Source organism: Silene latifolia, chromosome 10 (genome assembly GCF_048544455.1).
Source record: "Silene latifolia isolate original U9 population chromosome 10, ASM4854445v1, whole genome shotgun sequence".
Taxonomy (NCBI): Eukaryota; Viridiplantae; Streptophyta; class Magnoliopsida; order Caryophyllales; family Caryophyllaceae; genus Silene; species Silene latifolia.
Window position 1 is genome coordinate 146,996,822 of NC_133535.1, and position 20,401 is coordinate 147,017,222.

Sequence of the window (20,401 nt, forward strand, 5' to 3'; positions counted from 1 at the left end):
GTGGTGTACGTTCTTTAGGTGTTGCGTTGGGATCACGTAGGGTTGCCACTGCACTCTTCTAGTTCCCCGACTTGTCTATTCACACTTTTTGCCCATGCAATGAAATCGGTGATGGTTGGGGAAATGGTAGAGTAGTTCCCTTCATTCTCTATTGCATGAATTTCATCTTCGACTGGATAAATGAGGTGTGAACAATCTATGATAGATTCTTCACTTGTAATCACTAGAACTCCAAGAGAATTCTGAGTGTTGTTAGGCTTACCTCCAGGCTGTATTGGTAGGCGACCGTCTTCAATCATGTATTGAAGCACATTTTTCAGTTTGTAGCATTTCTCTGTATCATGTCCCTTGCCTCTATGGTATTCGCAGTACGAATTCTCATCCCAGAACTTGGATTTCTTTTCTGGTTCGGGTGTAGGGCCTATGGGTTGAAGTTTACCCAGTTTCATCAACCTTTTTAGAGCATTGGAATATGTGTCCCCAAGATTTGTGAATTTTCTTGGTGGGGTACTCTTCTTAGATGGCTCGAGAAGGTTAACTTCATCAGTTTTGCTAGTAGAGCCGTAAGAACGACTTGTTGAGCCTTGATATCCACGACCTACCGTTTTGGATAAGAGCCCTTTACGGATGTCATCTTCGATCCTTGTTCCTAGTATGGTTAAGTCTTTGAAGGTCTTAATGTTTTGGTACCTCAAATGACTTGCATAGATGGGTTTTAGGTTGTCCACTAATTTTTCCACGAGGGTAGCTTCATCTGGACATTCAACAAGTTGAGTACTGGTCTTCCTCCACCTACTTAGGAAGTCGGTGAAACCTTCTTTGTCATTTTGGGTAAGAACCTCTAAAGTGCGCTTGTTGACTTGGATTTCAGCATTATCCGCGTATTGCTTGGCGAATTCAATTGCGGCATCGTCCCAAGTGGCAATTTTCTTGTGCTCTAGAGAATAGAACCATTGTTTTGGGATGGTGTCAAGAGATGAAGTAAAGATCCTTAAGAATATCTCGGGTTTAATACCTTTGATAAACATGTAATCCTTGAAAGTACGGATATGGTTCAAAGGGTTTTCATGCCCCTTAAATTTAGGGATATCTGTCATGTTGAAGTTGGTTGGCAACTTGGAACTCACGGCTTCATATTTGCGATTATTTTCCCTATAAATGTCATCCCCTTTGAGATACATCAATTGTTCCTCCAAGTATTGTGGTCGTTTCTCAGCTGTAGTCATACCTATGGGAGGGTTTTCGTCCCCGAAGTTATTCGCAAATTCATCAGACACCTCACTTTCTCGAGGAGGCATCCTCGTTTTCACGGCATATATTCGGCCTTCGATTGTGTCAAGGCGATCATACACTTGGTCTTGAGTGACTTGGAGACGAGCTAGCGCGGCTAGGATTTGATCATTACCATTCCGGAGTTGGTTGAAGTTCACGTCGCTTGTTTCAGGCATCTTGGAAACTGAATAAGAGATTGACGGCGAATCAAAACACGATCGACCATTTTAGCACACTTACTCGAAAAGAAAAGTTTTGACTCGTGAAGTGGGAGTGTGCCACTTGTGTCAAGTGAATTTTGCAGAAATGACAAAGTTTGAAAATGTTAGTCCTAGTCAACTTTTAGTGTAGTTGTAGGAGTGGACTCGAAGTGAGGTTTTGAAATGGGTTTTGGGGCCCGAATTTTGACTTGACAATTGGACAGAGTTTCGACTGGTTTTGCGCTAATATTAGGCCTAAGTTTCGAAATCTTTACATTTTTTTAAAAAAAAAGGATTTTTATTTTACAAAAATCGTCATGGTTTTGTTTAGAAATGGTGAACACATATGGTACAAACATTATACAAGCATTATAACGGGATGCTGAGTGCATTTAGAAGGGTTTTGGCTTTAAAGGGTGGGTTGCCATACCGAACAATCAAACCCGAGGTGTGTGGAGAGGCTCGTACCAAACAAGAGTAAGGCCGATTCCTAGTCCATTTCCTCAAGTAGTGAAAGTCCTTGATATAAACAAGAGTAAGTACCATGGTATGGATTGTGACACCCTTAATTCTAGCCTTAATTATATACGTAAATTCTACAGAAAAACTGGTAGGATATGTTTGTAAATGGTTCAACTAGTCCAAAAAAAACTGCAATTTCAAAAATTTTTCTAACTAAACCATTCACAACCAATTCCAACTCAAGAAGAGTGTCAAATACCCTGCAACAACTGATAAACTAATTTACATACATAACTTAAGACGCGGAAATATAGTGATACAAACCCAAAATAGAAAAGGGAGACATATGTCCCTTCAAATTATATACAAACCAAAAGGGTAAAAGGTTTACTAATAGAATAGCCAAAACTAGGTCCAAGGTTCCTTGCTCACTAGCCGTCTGTGACCCCCAACAAAGCATCAACAACCTGTCAATCGCATTTTATACAAACACGAAAGCCACAATTCAGTGGGGAGTAACTTCGAGTCCTCCCAGCCACGAATCGTCAAAATTAATGTAACATGTAGTAAAACATGTAAACAAGATGATAAATAATTCAATTACCAACTATTCTAACATATGAGCCCTAAACTGACCAAACTAAACTAACATGTGAAACATATAACAAATTGTAATCCAAACTCTATCAACCATAGCCAGCCGATCTCACCTTCTATGATTCATAGAATCACCATACAAGAAAGGGCAATATATCAAAGACAGGCATAAGTTCTTAGTACGGTCAATAGTCACTTTGTAACTCAAGTCTATACCACGAGGTAGGGAAGGTAATCGAACCGGTATCTTGGCTCAGCGGTTACTATTAAGAAAACATGGCCAAGAGACAACACAACCCTAGCCTAAAATCTGCGCAGACCTAGACATGCGGATACACACCACCGCACCCAAGACTCACAACTTTTTTTAAAACAAAGTGAAGTGAGTACCCTAAGGACACCACCGAAGGGTCGGCTAGTACTTAAGCTGACCCCATACTATCAAAATAAGTACCTGAGGTCATGCCCCAACTTGGATAAACATCCACTAGTCAGGAACACAAAGGCTATCAAGCAGTGAACATATACTCGTCAGAGACTATAAAGACCTATCTATGATGAAGGCCGAAATACTCACCTAGGACCTAGTCACAAACTAGTCCCGACTTGAATATTTTAGCCCACACCACCCAAGACTCACCACACAAGTCAAGTAAGACACCCACTTAACCTTAAGAGGGCAAAAAGTCCTACTTACCAACATAAATTCTAACATTCAATCATGTGAAAGCTATATAAATGTCTATTTACAGCATACAATCCCAACAGTTCCTCAACAAGAATTCAATACTAATTTCCAATCCTAGCAATTATAACAATATAAAAGGCTTTAGGGGAAACTAGGGCCATTACTACAAAATAAGAAGCTATTTAAATTCAACTAACTAAATAAGAAACTATTTAAATTCAACTAATTACACATGTGAAATAGAGATATAATAAATGGCCTAAAACAAGAAAAAGGCCGATTATCTAATTCATTCAACCGAATTTTTACCCGCAACCTCAGCCCTGCGACAGGTACGGGTCAAATTGCGGCTGACCAATCACTCAATTAACTGACATCGCATCAGTCAAAGGGACTAAGGCTCAGTTTTCGGCACAATCAACAAAACATTACAATTATAGCTATAAAATTCATTTTGAGCCTATTAATTACAATTTCCTTTTGTAAACTACCCTAACATGTGATAACTATTAATATAAGCACAATTTTACCGTTAACATATTTTTTTTATTACTAGAATGATTCAACTCAAATTACTACCCCTTTTGTTACTTATTGTATTTTAATATTAATTAGCCCGAAAAGACCAAGACTGTACGAAAACCCGCGAAACAAGCACGGACCGACCCGGGCCAACCCCAAGACCAGCCGGGGCTGCCGTGGGCCTGCCGGCTGCTGCCGGGCCCGCTGCCGCACCATTTCTTCTCTTTTTTTTTCATTTTTTATACATTATAAGACCGTCTGAAAATTAATTAATCGTCCCCAATTCAACTTTAATAATTTAAACTACCAAAAGGCACAAATTAAGCTTGCATGCAACTAAGTTTAACATGTGAAAAATTACTACCCAAACAAAAATTCACCAAACATACAAAAATCAAAAACATGTGACGATAATTCGTCGAGTAGCTCGAAATATGTTACCTTAAGCTAGAAAATGAGCAATTAATCCTCAAAACCGAAACCCTAACCACAACTAACCGCTATCCTCTACAATATACGAGTCCCCGAACTCGTCTTCCAATCCTTCACCTAATTAAACAATAAAAACACAAAAATTAAACACAAATACCGAATTTCCGAAAATTAGTCTTAAAAAAACTTAATGAAAACTGAAATTAGAACATACTAAGTTGTAGATCGTGGCGAGGGGATTCCGGAAAGGTAAATTATGCGAAAAACGGACAAGAAACGAAGATTTTATGACGATTTTGAGCTTGAATGTGTATGAAAATGGGGTTTTGGTGTTTTTAGAGGATGAACATCAAAATTTCAGAAAAAGAAAGAACAAAGGGGAAGGGGAAGCCGTGCGTGAGAGACGAAAGGAGGAAAAATTACGTGCGGGATTTTTAGTCGGGATTTTTAACGAGTCGGTTTTGACTCGTTTCAATAATAATTAAATCCGTAAGTCAAACGCAAATTCCGTCAAGTCCAAAGTCTTTAAACACGAGATTACAATAAAATTGAGTATTCACATGACCCATTTCCAAATTCGTTTACCCAACGTTCAAACGAATTGTCATTTTCCCCCCGATACGCCCTTATTTCGAAATAAAAGATTTTACACGGTTTAAACTATTTTTAAACATTTCAAAACTATCAAAATAAATACTTTTCTTCAAAATATAATAAAATTATATTTCTTTAAATTATTTTTACATTAAATACTTAATTTTCACTTTTATTTTGATTAATAAATTATTTCTGAGATATATTAACGGTCCGAAATTTACGGGGCGTTACATGGATGACGTCAATCGCTATCCATCCTTAGGCCCAAATAAGAATTAGGACTGTTTAGACGGGACGATTGGTCGAATGGGTTGGGTTGCGCCTAGGAAGGCCGAATGAAACGATCTAGGAAGATCGAGTTATGAAAACCGACAATTGTCTTGTACAAACTATTCCCTAACCTTGTTCAAGTTTCACCCTTTTGGCTACACGTAAGTGTATTATCCCCAACGGAGTCGCCAAAGTGTGGACATGGGCCACGGGGGCGCTTGGGAACAAGCGTTTGCATTTGTGGAGTCGCCACCAATTTATTGTGAAAAATTGGAAACCGTTCGAATACCTCGTGCCATGTCAAGACACAAAGTAGTGACATGAACGCCAAGAACTCGTTACCCTTAGCATTCTATGTCTAGAATGACTCTCGTGGATGCCAATGAACACGGATGTTCACAGAGATCTGGAGTAAGGGGTGAGGGTACGTATTAGGAAGCTCTTTTGATCGAACGCCTAATCCCGCCCGCCTCGATAGCGGCCTCTACTAATGATTAAGGAAATCGTCTATACTCGATATATTTTCGATTTAAATGCATGCAATGCAACATCCATTAGATTAATCCTAGCATGTGAGAATTAACTAAGTCGGTTAACAAGTAATTTAACATGCAATAATGTCGAAGTAGGAATTTAAAATCGATTACATGTGAGAGCATACAAGCAATACAATAAAAGAAAACAAAAAAGAAAATTACAATAATTACATCGGATTTAATGGATTTATGTCGAAAATACATTTAAAACGGATAATTTTAGAAAAGAATAAATAAATAAATTAAGAAACAAATTATTAGGCAATAATACGAATAGTAGTTAATTAAATACGTAAACTAATAAACTAGGTCAAGGCAGAAACGGGAGTTCAGAGACAGAACTCAACCCGGAACAGGCGCAGCAGAGCTGCAGCTCAGTTCTGGCTGTGAAGCCGGAATTGCAAATCGTTAATGTTCGTTGGTGATTTTAATGTTCGATTAATATTATTTGACTCGGATGGAAGTGCTTAACCGATTATTTACATGTGATTGAGGTCATAAAAACGATAAAACATGAATAAAACTAATTAGGACGAATTATATACAAGATTAATAAGGTTATTTACAAATTAACAAACTAAACAAATTAATTAAACTAAACAGGTTATTAATGATGAATTAACGGCGGTGACGATAAATAATAGATACAAATATATCAAAGATGAATTTCAGAGACTCAACATGGGTAAATCGAATCTCTAAAACCGAATTGATTTTAATGACGAAAACCCGCAAATATGAATTATAAGGGATTTAAGTCGGGATTTAAAAGTTGAATTAAATATGAAGAATTTACATGTTAAAATTATTATATTAGAATTATTGTGTAACAATGAAACAACGAACAATTGAAAACAAAACAAAAAACAAAGGGACGCACAAAAGACGAAGGAAGAAGAAATGAAGCAGGAACTGCGGCAGCCTCACGAAGAGGCGCAGCAGGCACTGCGTCCCTTCGAAGAGGCGCAGCAGTTGCTGCGTCCTTTCTCGACGGTTGTCCTCTGATAATCCATAAAAAGGGTTTTTAAACAAGGTTTTTACAAATCGGTTTTAAGCATATTTTCGACATAAACTTTACAATATTAATGATTACAAAAATAAAGAACAATAATAAAAGAAGGATTATACACCCTCAGACTTACATGTTTGACGAAACGAGATGAACTAAGTTAACGTTTAGTGATGCTCGACTCAAATGTACGACGAAAGTGCCCTCTAGGAGGAAAACGAACAAAGTTAATTAAAGTTGATTGTTGTGGAGTTGGTCAAATTGGTCAGCCATGCAAAACGAGGCTGGTACTCAGAAAGATCCGAGCTTACGTGGTCGAATGTTCAAGCACGTAGACGCCAAAATGTAAGAACGTGGTCTAGAATGCAAAGGGATAAGAGAAGGGCGGACACTCGCGTGAGAAATATGTGAGACCGAAGGTCTCTATTTATACTAATCACACGGAGGAAGTAGGGTTTTCGGAGAAACTTTGGAAGTGAATCTCGAAAAGATACGGAAAATACGCAGAAAAGGACTGAGGAAGAGGTGCAGCACCTGCTGCGTCTTTTCCTGAGTGGTTTCCTCCTGCGGAAGAAAGATTTCCGCGTTTCTATTATGGAATAACGGATTAATCTCGTTTCCTTAATATTTTGTGTGAATATTACGGGAGATATTTTACCAAAGATTAAAAGATTGGAAAATATGGAATAGAAATATCCGGAACATTCCAAAATATTCTGACTCGGTTATTAGGAAATGAAGACGGTTTTCTGACCCGGACTCCAAATGTACTCTAATTACTGCCAAAACGACCGTATCGGCACGTAGATGACAATTAAGAGGTAGACACAAGTGTTTGAGCGACCACTTGACGATAAACTTACGAACTGTCACAAATCGTTCCGTATACCAAACATGCGGCCCAATCATCACCGGGTGGTTTGCGGGAGGTGCAGAAATGAGGTATCTACAAGTGCGCATGTTTTAGCTCATTTTAATGGTTTTTGTAGTGGTAGGCGAGTTTGGGAAGGTTGTCTCCCGGACAATATTGTATCCTTAGTTCGTTCGGATTTTAGTAATATGAGTTAATCCCGCGTTGGGGTTTTCAAAAAAAAAAAAAAAAAGTCAAGGTTCTTGGGTTCAATAGGAATATTAATCGGGGATAGTAGATTAATCATTAATAAGTCAATCGAATTGTTTAAGGTCATAAATTCTATCGAATTAGTTATGCCCTTTAAATCTATAGTTTAACCATTTGTTCTTCAATTGCTTTGTTATTTATCTCTTTTATATTTTTAATTATGTCTTCTACCAATATAATATTGGGTTAAAAGGGGATTTAGGATGTTAGACCGAGATAGCCTAATTGATTGCTAATCAAATCACCGGTCCAAGAACACCTGATACTGACCTCGTTTGCTATCTAAAATATTCACTAAAAGTCACCCGATTGCAACTGATCAAACTCCGTAATACACAATACTTGTTTGTCCTGTCACGCTTCTATATATAAAAATAAATAAATATTAAAAGCCATTAACTTTTCTTTAATCTGGTTTCATGACTTCATCATCTTCACCTAAAGTTTCTAATGTTTACTCGTTTTATCTCCATTGCTCCTTTCTTCAGCATTCATCATCTTCTTTCTTATACGTCATCATTACTCATCCTACATCATCTATTTCCTTCCTTATACAACCTCCAAATCCCATATTAATATTTACCCCCAAATTGATTTGGGGATTTAGGGTTCTACTTTTTAATCAAAATAAAAAACAAATCAAGCCATCAGTATGTGACATAGGTAGTATTAAATAAAGTGATAGCCGGAAATTGTACCTACCAATTTATCATCATCCTCTCAACCACTAATCCTCATTCTGAATACACCAAATCAAGTTATTGATCTGATAACATATATAAAACCTTGTGTTAAGAAGACCGAGAGGAGTGCAAAATGGCGGAATTGGTGGTGATTGAGTTGCTTGAAACTATTGGAGAGCAAGTGGGTTCAGAAATTTGTGAAATAATAGCTGGTGCACCTGACATTGATTCCCAAATAAAAAATCTCCAGGATCTGAAAAATATCATTGAAGCTACACTTGTTGATGCAGATTCATCGCAGGTGTCCAGTCATTCTCAACTAGTCTTGCTTGAGAAGCTTGAACTTGGACTTGCCAAATTAATCGATTTCCAAGACGCAGATTCATCGCAGGTGTCCAGTAATTTCAACAAAGAGGCGCGCTTGTTCTTTTCCAATCCAAACCAGATTGTCTCCTCCTTCAAGGACCCTAGGAAAACCACATTGAGTAATGAATGGGCGTCTAATCTGAGTACTGATATGGTAATTGGACGAGATGGAGACGGTGTGAAAGTAGCAGGAGGCTCAGATGTTGAGAACGACTTGGAATCAGGAAGTGATTCAGACTCAGATTCAAGTCTATCAGAGCTAATGGATATGTTTCAAAAACCCGAAACTGTGTTGGTGCATGGTGTCTCTACTTCATCTATCCAACCAAACTGTGTTGTTTACACATGTCGCTATTCTCCACTGATAATTTCTGTTGTTGGGAGTGCATTAAAAGCGGAGACCAGTCCCTTTCAGTGGAGGCTTGCAGCGCAACACCTAGATTCTCGTAGAATAGGTGACACAGATGATTCTTTAAATCCTTATATCAGATATTGTTATGACAGATTAAAAGATCATGACGTGAAGAAATGTTTTTTATATTCTGCTCTCGTCTTAGAGAACCAGCAAATTCACATTTCTGTATTGGTAAACCGCTTTATCACTGAAGGATTGCTTGGTAGGCCCACAATGGCAGCGTATAAAAAAGCAAACGATATTGTAGGACTGCTGGTGAAAGCGTCGTTACTAGAGGCTAGTAACGAGACTATGATGGTTAGGATGCATAATATGATAAGAGATTCTGCGTTAGCAATCCTTCCGTTCAGTAGAGAAGGTCGTCAAATGTTCTTCGGTCATGGATTGCGGAAATTAGGAACTGAACAAGTTGACAAATACTTGATCAAAATTGGTGATCAACTAAAGGAACCTCCACCACTTGAGGAATGGGAGAAAGCTACTATTATTTTTCTGATGGATCACGATTTCTCAACCCTTCCATATTGCCCAACTCTTGTATCGTTATTCCTTCAAAGAAACCGATACTTAAGGGTCATACCTGCATCCTTTTTTGATAGTATGCACTCTCTCACAAATTTAAACCTCTCGCAAACCAGAATCAGGTCATTACCTGACTCTTTATTTACGCTCAAAAGCCTCCAAGTGTTACTGATGCGTGATTGTGAGCACCTGATTATACTTCCCTCAGCAATTGGAAAACTTACAGCTCTTGAGGTGCTTGATCTTCAAGGCACTGAATTGTTAAATCTGCCTGATACCATCAGCGAACTAGTATTTTTAAAAATCTTGAAAGTTTCATTTTATGGGTCCATAAATCACAGTGAGTGCAATAATCTTCCAAGAAATTTGATTGGAGAAGGAACTATATCAAATCTTCCGCTAGAAGAACTCGCCATATTTGTGCAACCTGGAGATCGACGTTGGACAATTAGTGTATCAGACATCAGTAAAGAGGTGGCCGACTTGTTGTTGACTACCCTTTATTTTCATTTCCCTGAGTTAGAAAGTCTTGAATATTTTTTACGAGGAAGCCAATCGTGGAAAATTGGAAACGTGACAGGCTTCAACTTTATCGTTGGACATGATTTCAAGCACGCCTTATCTCTAGTTACCAGAGATGCAGAATTAATGCACAGTAATTCTGAGCGATGCCTTAGATTTGTTAATGGTGAAACAATTCCTCAAGGAGTGATGGAGGTACTCAAACGAGCTACTTCCCTTTACTTGGATCATCACTTCAGTATCTGTTTTTTATCAGAGCTTGGAATTGATAACATGGATGCCTTGAGAATATGCATACTGAGTGACTGTCCAGAGGTCCAAGCTATTATACATCTCGCAAAAGACGGACAAGTTATCCTCCCATCTCTAGAATATTTGTCTCTCAATAGTTTATGGAAACTCAAAGCAATTATCAGTGGCCATCATCTTTTTGCAGAGAAAAGCTTTAACATGCTAACATTTCTCTCATTGCGCGCATGTCCTAAATTGACCTATGCTTTCACTTGGTCCATGATGAAGAATCTTCCGAAATTGGAGGAGTTGGTGATTGAGGATTGTGCATCCTTGAAACATATTATCTCTCATGAGGATCCGTTGGGTTCCGAGGAATTTGCTGTCCTACCTTGCTTGAAAGTTCTAAAACTTCATTACCTTCCTGACCTGTGTGAAATCGGGAGATGCACTTGGCCGAATATAGAGTACATGAGTTTCTACAATTGTCCTAAGTTGAAGAATCTGTGTATGACAACTGATGACACTGCAAAAATCAAAGAAATAGTTGCAGATAAAGCTTGGTGGGATTCCTTGGAATGGGATGAACCTCTACTATCCGAAAGACTTTGCAAGCTTTTCATTCAGATCCAGATTGACGATTTGTAATTGGAAGGTTAGTATTCTTCTTGTTTCTGATGCTAATTCTTGGCATGGCCAAGTTTTTATTCTTTCCGCTAAAGACTCTTGTACAGTGTATGACCGTTTTATAATAGCTTAGGCATCTCATTGAATAAGGTCATGCTTACTACCGCAGTCTGCGGGAGAAACTAGCTATGCCACTACATTTATTAGTGGATTGATTGATTAAGACCTTTCTTAAACAAATACAGTACGAGTACAAATTTATTTTTATCATCATGAAATGGTAAATCACAGGCCAGAGATATACCCCAAATAATAACTGAATAACTAATCAGCCAACCTGGTTTCCAAAGGACGAATCACTTGATCTCGTTCGTTTAGTGTTGCATTTATTTAACAGAAATTTACAACAAGGAGATGACTCATTGATTGCAATGAGTTTTCAGGGAAGTTTTCTCCTACAGAAATTTACGATAGCAGTGTACCATCATAATTCATAAGGTGATTATCTCTACTTTACATACGCCTGTTATTTTGCTAATCGGCAGTAGTTATACTAACTGGGCTTCAACAGTATGTTTTTTTTGAAGTATACCTTGATTTTCCAGAAAGTTGAAAGCGTACCAGGCAACACATCAGTTTTGATTACAGTAGCCAGCTGGCTAATTACTGCGACTAAATTGTCTTTTAGTTTCGCAATACTTAGCTACCTTCTAAACAAGGATCATCAGTTGACTTCTTCATGTCAAACTGAAGAATGTGGCGGTGCTAAAAGCCCTTCTTTTTCCTGTAGTAAAAAGAGGAAGACAGTCTGTTTAACCAAATCCATACTGTGATGGAATGTAGGTATGAAGTACCGTACAGTGAGTATTGTGGTTTTGAAGAACGGAAGGAGTTTGCTCTCCGGTTAAAACCATACCAAGTATCAACAATGAAGGTGAAGCCTTTAGCAATGCCATGACTAAGCTTTTACTGTCGTAGAACAGTAATTGTATTACAAGTTACTGCTGGGAACTCATTTTGTCATTGATATCGGGTATTACAGATTTACAGAGGAAAAGATCTGTAATTTGTAGCAACCTGTATCATTAGCTTGTAAACAATTCTTTTTTAGCTTTTGCAAAGCAACGGTTCTCTCTGAATGAGATCAATCAATTGAGACACAGATTTCTTTTGATATTTTACTTGGTTTTCTTCATTAATACTCCCTCCGTCCTGGTCATTTGTTGTTCTTTTCCATATTAGGGTGTCTCAGTAAATTGTTGTCCTTTCTATTTTAAGAATGAATTTGATGAGCAATTTGATCATTTACACCCAATTTGTTCCACTTGTCATCTTGTAATTGGTCCCTTCCTCTTTCCTTGGTCTTTGTGCCAAAACCAAAGGACAACAATTAACCGGGACGGAGGGAGTATAATTTAGGTAGTTGTAGCTTTATGAAGAGATTGCCTGCAAGAGAAAACCTGCTAAAGACAGCACTCACCAGTTAATTATCCTGCTTTTGCATCAACGAGTCGTTAAAAGTCGACTGGTGGCGAGTCTCTCAGAAATTTCATGAGACAATCCAATACGGTTTTAAATATAGAAACGAAAATGTATATTGTTCTGTGGAAATCAGTTTCCACTGAGACAATTTCAGCCAAACAAAACACAGAATATTTTAGTTATTCAAACAGAGATTAATCTTAGATACATATAGTATAAAACAAGGGATTCCTGAGTATAAAAATTTCCAAAGCAGGAAGTGGTAATGCAATTTGTTGCCGAGGACATTCGAGCAGAATCATTTAACTCGAAAATCCTGTTTCTTGTTGGCAGATATACAACTGGTATGCCTTCCTCCGCCTCTGACATCTGTTTCTTGCACAATCAGGAACAGAGAAGCTTTTCACGAAGTTGCTTGTGTTCTGCAGCGTAAAATAACAACGGGGTCAAGTGTCAACAATGAACGTGAAGTATCTAGCGATGCCTGAATCCAATGATGAGCTCTTATTGTCATAGTTTAGAAATAAGAATTTCCGGTGAAAAAGAACACACTCCAAGATTACTGCAAGGCTCTAAGGTAATCTACTGTCATATACTCATAGTTTCATACTTTCATTATTATAACCATATAGGATATTACAAAGGTGAATACTTTTAGTAAGATGTATCATTAGCTGAGAGCATATAAACATAATAACATATCTATGTAAAGGCCATTGCTCCCAAGTTATACTTCATCTAGGTAAAGGCCATTGCTCCCAAGTTATACTTCGAATGAATCTAGACTCACCGTTTAACCTACAATTGAGCCATGGACAAATCTCATATTTTCACACTCCGTAGCCTATTAAATTTCACAATCCATAGCCATGTCCATCACAAGGCCAGTCTAATCAAAGACGATGTCACATGTCATGTAGAGGCACAAAAGAGGATGACTGTTAACAAAACGGAAAAAAGATAGTAAGTGATAAGTGGATGGTTAGTAACTTACACATTGCATATGGTCACAGAGGGAGCTGAGTTCATATATCTTCGACAAAACAGCAAAAAGTTAAGAGATGTCTTCTGATCTCGTCACTTAAGGTTAGGGTTTCCCACCAAACTTTGCTGCACTTTATGCTTCTTAACTTTCTTGTATTCGTTTCGTTCAAGCACAAGTTGTCCAGATTATCACATTCAATGATTTCAATTTTTTGTAAGCCAGCCCATTCTAATATATTCCCATTATGAATGCTAACAAGTCCTTCAAGATTCACAAGTTCTAGAATCTGCAACTTGGGACATAGCGGTGTAGACACGACACATACCTCAAATACCTCAGTTACTAGAGGACACTTTTGTACTCTTAAATGTTGAAGCTCCTTGAGTTCTTTCACCATTTCCCATGAGAGTGCTTGTGACAATTTCGGGCATTCGCACAGTATCAGTTTTGTTAGTTGTCCAAAGCTATCTTGGGGAACCGATCCTCGGGAAATATGCCTTAACTGATTTAACTTCACCAAATGTAGCTCCTTAAGCCATGGCAGTGCAGAATTTCCTACTAATAAGCTACTGTCTACCATTACTTCCATGGCATGACATCCCTCCACCAAGCACATTTCCAATGATTTCATACCATCAATACCGAGATGAGAAAAATTGGTAATGTCCTGATGATTTATCAGTTCAAAAGCGCAAGCTGTTTTAAGCACCTCTTTAATTGCATCAGGAATGTCTTGCCCTTTAGAGTACTGAAGATACCGGCGACCTGAGCACTTTGAGACATCAATTTGAGCTAAATTGTTTGGATGAGAACCAACATAAATATTAAATGATCTAAAGTTGGCCCTGGTGTGCGAAACACCATTTTTCCAAGAAAAGCTAGCTTTAATGAAAATTTCTAGAGAGTCCGTGCTAGGGAAGTAGAAAGTTAGAGCACTTAGCCTCCTTAAGTTGGCAAGTTTTGCAACAACTGCTAGGGAAATCTTGTGCCACTGTGAATCATTCGGATCTGCAATAATAGCCAACTCTTCTAACTGCATAAGGGTGTCAAAGATTTTGGGCGACATTTCTATATTTTCAGTTTGGACAAGGCTACGACTACCCAATATACTTGCAAAACTAACCCTTAAACATTCAAGGCCACTCAGTTCTCCAATCACAAAAGGAAAACCATAAATCCCACTACGACAAATGTCCAAGAGTACGAGATTTTGAAGTTTCTTAACTTCGTCTGGTAAATTCAGTAGCTCACGACAGCCATTAAGGTAAAGACCTCTAAGGTTGGTCAACTTGGAAATAGAAGGGGGTAATTCTCGGATCCCAGTGCCATATAAGTCTAGAGTTTTAAGGGTTGACATTAGATCGAAGAATGATGCTGGAATTACAGATAACCTCTCACTTTTTTGGAGAAATAGAGTTGATATCCTTGAACATTCTGGTCTTTGAGGCAACTCTGTAAAATTAGAGTTCATCAATGAAATTATTCTAGCATTTCTCCATGGGAATGACGACGGAAGTCGTTCCAAGTCTTCCTCATCCCTAAATAGCAGTCCAAAGTTCTCTAGGAGAGCCATTCTCATAGCCGCATTTCTAAATATAACGGGCATCTTAACATGTTTAATACTCGGACATTGATCGAATAAACATTTGTCTATAAGATCCTCCAAACTTGCATGCCCATCTTCACATGCTTTTCTAAATGTCTGACCAATACCGATTAATTGTTCTGTCCTCCAACAGTCGACCAAATAATCTCTATAAATTACATGGTCTTCGGGGAACGATGCTCCATATAACAAACATTCTTTTAAGCTATCATGCAACTCTTCATAAATGAGTTTAAAGGCAGCGAACAAATCTTCCAAATGATTCAACGGATACATATTTGGAGATTGTAATTTCGACAGCGTACTTTGCCATAAATCTTCATTGAATCTTCCTTTTAAATAGCTTCCGACTCCTTTGATAACCTGTGGTTGCTCACCACATTGTATGAGTATTCTTTCAGCAATGGGAGCTATGGTTGGATGATCAATCACTTTGCCTACAACATCACGAAACAATTTGCGTGCATCATCTCTTGATATTTTCTCAATTTTGATGTCATCATCCATCTCCATTACATAGCAAAGGGTTCTTTCCCTAGTAGCCATCACTACTTTGCCATGCATATGACCGTCATGGATGCCTAGATGACGTAGTTCCATCTTTGAGGAGACGCCATCTAAGAGGAGCAAATATTTCTTCTTGTCTAGAGCTTCAGAAATAAAGTCTGAAGCTTGACCACGATCATTAACCACATCCGCTTTTGAAGTCAGCTGTTTTAGAATTGTCTGTTGTATCTGATCTAAGCCACCTTCCTTAGTCATAGTAACCCAAAGCATGACATCAAACATTTGACGCTTTGCCACTTCCTCGTACAAATTCTCCAAAATTGTTGTCTTTCCAACACCAGACATTCCCCAAATTCCAATTTTCTTTATCGTGTCATCATTGAGTCTGTCTATAAGCTTTTCCACATTTTCTCGGAGAGAATGAACATCATTTATGTTTTTGGGGAACTTCCCAAACCTGTCTGGAATTCTTTCTTTTAATATTGTAGGCTCATGGTTTATCTTACCCCTGAGTTCAACTACAGACTTTGTCATCTTCACCACTTGTTTGCTAAGCTTAAGACGAGTACGTAAGCCGGACAAACCAGAAGTACTGTTAATGTTTTGGTACTTGATTCTCATGTCATTCAAACTTGCTGTAATCTTTTCCACATCTTCAAGCCATGTTGCACATTCATGGGTCTTTTCCTGAGACATACGATTATTAGCAATAAAATCGTCTGCATCCATCTTTCGACTAGTGAGATATCGTGCTTCTTCTTCAAGATTCTTAAAATTCTGATCCAAGTTTCGAATGTAATCGTATTTGAGTTTCAGAGACTTGTAAATTCCTTTCCCAGCATCTGTTGCTGGCCCGACCAAAGTTCCAGCTGCCTGGGCAGCCCCTCCAGTCAATATTGTCATAGGAACTGACTCCATTCCAAGTTATAACTGGTCAGATAAACAAATTCACTTATCAGCATCAAAACCATTAAATAGTATATTGAAATTAATCCATGTAAATTTATCTATCCTTTATTCCAATTACAGCTCTAAATGATCTTACACGTTTCACGGAGCCCTCGGAATAGGTACAGTCTAAGTTTGGTCATGTGTTGGATTTAAAAAGTGAGAAATTAGAAAAAAATATAATGAGAGACTGAGCTCGAGCTCGAGCTCGAGCTCTATATTTCTAGTCAATCTCAAGTTCTGATCAGCTCGCAACCAACCAATACAGAAATGGACTACCAAAGTAAATAAATACGAGGTATGGAGTATAAATTAATGGAACGGAGGGAGTACTAAACTACGAAGTAATTAACCAAATGCGCCAAGTAATAATTTGATTGATTGTAACATTGAATTTAATCTACTGAACAAAAACATAGCACACAGGTTCAAAATTCAGCTAGAATGATGAAGAAAGTTTAGATATTGAAGATACCTGATGAGTTTAGTCAGGAACAGTGAACACTGGAAGTAGCAGAATCAAGAACAATGGCGTTGACTTGAGCAACTCCTGATTCAATTTGAAGTCACCGTGATACTACGATGGTTAAACTGATAGTTGAGGAAACCGCTACTTTAGTCCTTAATCATAGATCCAAAGCACTTGCTGAACGGTTTTGGTTGGTGGATACCTAGGTAGCACCAAAACGGACACGGACACTAACACGACACGGACACTGACACGACACGGACAGTGGACACGCGACACGCACCTCATGAAATTTAGGACACGGGACACGTTATTTAAATTTAATAAAATATATATTTTATAGTTATTTATGTGCGATTTTATTTTTGAAAAAGTATTTGAATATTAAATTTAAATAAGTGAAGGTAAAACTTGACGTTAATTATAACTCATTCTCGTTTCCAAAACCAAAAACCAACTTATAATCAATCTATTTCGACATCTCATTACTAGTCTAAAGAACATCATTTACCGCTAATTCAACTTATTTCCCCACCAAATTCAACCATATAATAATTCACGCCATTTACCTTAAATTCAACTTGATTCCGTTTGAAGGTGTGTCCAAATACCATGGACACGGCTCAAAATACCATGGACACGTGTCGGACACGTGCCAAAATAAAAGATGAAAGTTAGACACGGCTTTACAAGCGTCCGACACGTTTTGACGTGTGTCCGACGAGTGTCGTGTCCGACACGGGAACGCCGATTAGGAGGAGTGTCTGTGCAACCTAGGTGGATACTTAGGATGTGTGCTTTTGGACTAAAATTGTCCGAACTGAACTGAATTAAATTGATCTGAATTGAACCGAAGTAAAGAGTTAATTTGTGAACAGAAAAGTTAAACTAAACTTGAATAGAGCTAAAATGAACAGAAATGAGCTGAAATTAAGTACAAACGAACATGACCTTAGTTGTAACACCCCACGTTAATTGAAGAGGTCTAGTGAAGAGTTAAGAACGATTAACACCTAAGAGGGGGAGGGGGTGAATTAGGTGTACCTTTTAAAATTTTATCCTTAACTTGGTTAATTAATTAACTTAAGTAAAGAATATTTGAAGTACAAGACTTGAGAAACTTAATTAAATGTAAGTTCACAAGAAGGTACAACAGTTATATGTCACAGTATAGGTGACTGTGACACAGAACTTGATTAGGTACATGCGAGAAATAGCAAAGTAGAAGAACGTAAAAGTAAATGAACAAACAAACGACATTTTAAAAATTGGTTCAGCCTCTACTCCGAGGCCTACGTCCAACCGTTATTTTATTACTTGTTTAGAAATTTACTCAAACTTACTAAACCCCTTACAATGAAAATAACTCGCCAACCTACTCCGGTTGCACTCAAACTTAAAGCTACTCCGCTTCAAGAGTTTATGGGTTCTATCTCAAGGTGTTACAGAATCTTGAATCTCAAGAGTTCACTTAAATGAACATGGAGATTACAATGAAGATCTAACACGAGAATCATGGAACAAACTCATTATGTCACAGTACATCGAACTGATACTTGGAGGTTTTACAGCTTTTTCGAAAACAATTTTGAAGACTTAAAATCAGAAAAACGTTTTGCAAACACTTGAAGAACAAAGCTTTAAATGCACAAATGATTTGCAAGGTTTTTACAATAAATGCTTTGGAAGTCTTGAGAAATAAATGTGACTAAGACACTCTATTTATAGTGGATTTAGTCTTAGGTAAGTACAACTTAGAAAGATTAAATCCAATATTAAAATGATAGCTTTGAGTGATGGTAAGTGTTAGACTATAAGCTTAGGGCTTAATAAATCAGAAAACTTAAGCTACTACACTCAACATGTGACAATTTACCAAAATGGCAAAAAACTTTTCTTACTTTAGAAGTTTGACAAGTCTTCTTTGCCATTTTAGTAAAAGGTGTTTGCACAATTATAAAGGTTTAGTCAAGTGGGTTTGTGACTCCAAAATTTCAGATTATTTTCAAGCTTTTGAAAATTCAAATGTTTAAGGTTTAAAGTTTGCAAAGTTTTGACACTTAAAAACATTTGATCGAAATTCCTCCTCCGTATGATAGTACCAGAAACCACAGTACAGCGTACTGTTGCATGGTTTTGCCATTACTTGACTTAAATGAGAATGTTACACTTACTCTTACATTTGTCGACTAAGGCTTGGAAAATATCATTGTCTTGACTTCCTTGATTAGCTTGATCATCTTGAATCATTGTTGAAAATCCATTTGATTGCTTCAATCACTAATTATTTCAACTAAGAGCAAACAATCAAATAACAAAGGGACTTGGCATCATCAACCCAATGTGTTCTAACAAATTCCCCCTTTGATGATGACAAGTCCAAACATGTGTGATATTCCCCCTTAGCCCATGGTTAGTCGGTCTTTGGTCATTTCAACATAAACATGATTATAAACATGATCAAGGTAGTCGAAAGGTGCAACATGCTTGGCTTAGGTAAAACTTCTAATCGTGAAAGCTAAGACATAGTCACGGTGAACGTTAGCCTAAGAGTTAGAAGATCACACATAGCATAATTAAACTACTTCCCCCTCTTGACATCGTCAAAGGAGGATAAAACATGTCCAAAAGTTAAGCAACACGATTTAAACACACACAAATAGTTCAAGCAAGATAAAAAACAAACATCCGAAAGTGCAAGAGAGTGTCTTAAAAACAGCAAAGAGCCAAAGTTCATAAAGAGATAGACGGGTTAGGGAGGCATGAGCTTAGGAGGCATTTGGCTTGGTAATCTGAAGACGTTCAAGTAGATCTTCATTCATAGTGCGAAGATCACCCACCTCGTACCTTAACTTGCCCTGTTCCTTGACCAACCGATTGACAGTGCCAAGAAGTTCATCCAACTTTGCGAGCACCACACCCAATTCAACAGTAGAACCCACTATAGAACCCGACTGATTTTTCCTTTCCAATTTCCCATCCTTAATCTCCAAATTCATCCGAGAAAGAAGGCCCGGTGTCATTTCATCACTCAATTTTTCAATTGCGGGGCTTCCCTTCAACACTAACCCCTCCCTCATAAAGATAATAGAGAGCCACATACCATAAGGGACCACGACATTTTTGTCAAAGTTGCCGCTTTGGAACTCAGTGGACATCTCAAGAATTCGGTGAAACATAAGGCGAGGAAGGTTAATGGGTTTGTGTTTGACAATGTGATGAATACGGAGCATATCAAGGAGAGAACATCTCCCACGGCTATTGTTGCTAGGAACTAGGTTACGAAAAACAAGGTTAAAGATGAACCTGATGGGTGCGGTTAATTCAAAGGCA

General features: G+C 37.9%; 2 protein-coding genes and 1 long non-coding RNA gene across 4 annotated transcripts; 1 reads left to right on the forward strand and 2 right to left on the reverse strand.

Annotated features, from left to right (window-relative positions):
• Positions 1–2,109: 2,109 nt before the first annotated feature.
• Positions 2,110–4,544, reverse strand: LOC141609308 (uncharacterized). Its single transcript, XR_012527349.1, has 3 exons — positions 4,388–4,544; positions 4,183–4,290; positions 2,110–2,401 (listed from the first exon to the last, which is right to left on the reverse strand). It is a non-coding gene; the product is annotated as an uncharacterized LOC141609308 (long non-coding RNA).
• Positions 4,545–8,105: 3,561 nt separating this feature from the next.
• LOC141606253 (disease resistance protein At4g27190-like) lies at positions 8,106–12,247 on the forward strand. 2 transcript variants are annotated; one of them, XR_012526617.1, is made up of 3 exons: positions 8,106–11,099; positions 11,515–11,569; positions 11,915–12,247. XR_012526617.1 is itself a non-coding variant. In XM_074425306.1 (2 exons), exon 1 carries the CDS (start codon positions 8,522–8,524, stop codon positions 11,090–11,092), a length of 2,571 nt encoding a protein of 856 aa, XP_074281407.1. In that variant the 5' UTR covers positions 8,106–8,521; the 3' UTR covers positions 11,093–11,099; positions 11,915–12,247. The 2 variants fall into 2 exon arrangements, 1 of the variants encoding a protein (XP_074281407.1); XM_074425306.1 differs by lacking the exon at positions 11,515–11,569.
• A 338-nt stretch (positions 12,248–12,585) lies between these two features.
• Positions 12,586–17,225, reverse strand: LOC141606252 (disease resistance protein At4g27190-like). The gene is made up of 3 exons (XM_074425305.1): positions 17,075–17,225; positions 13,548–16,581; positions 12,586–12,975 (listed from the first exon to the last, which is right to left on the reverse strand). Exon 2 carries the CDS (start codon positions 16,567–16,569, stop codon positions 13,579–13,581), a length of 2,991 nt encoding a protein of 996 aa, XP_074281406.1. The 5' UTR covers positions 16,570–16,581; positions 17,075–17,225; the 3' UTR covers positions 12,586–12,975; positions 13,548–13,578.
• Between the last annotated feature and the right edge of the window lie 3,176 nt (positions 17,226–20,401).

Bases quoted from the DNA above. Each gene is read 5' to 3' on its own strand.
- LOC141606253 (XM_074425306.1), top strand. From the start codon at position 8,522: ATGGCGGAATTGGTGGTGATTGAGTTGCTTGAAACTATTGGAGAGCAA.
- LOC141606252 (XM_074425305.1), bottom strand. From the start codon at position 16,569: ATGGAGTCAGTTCCTATGACAATATTGACTGGAGGGGCTGCCCAGGCA.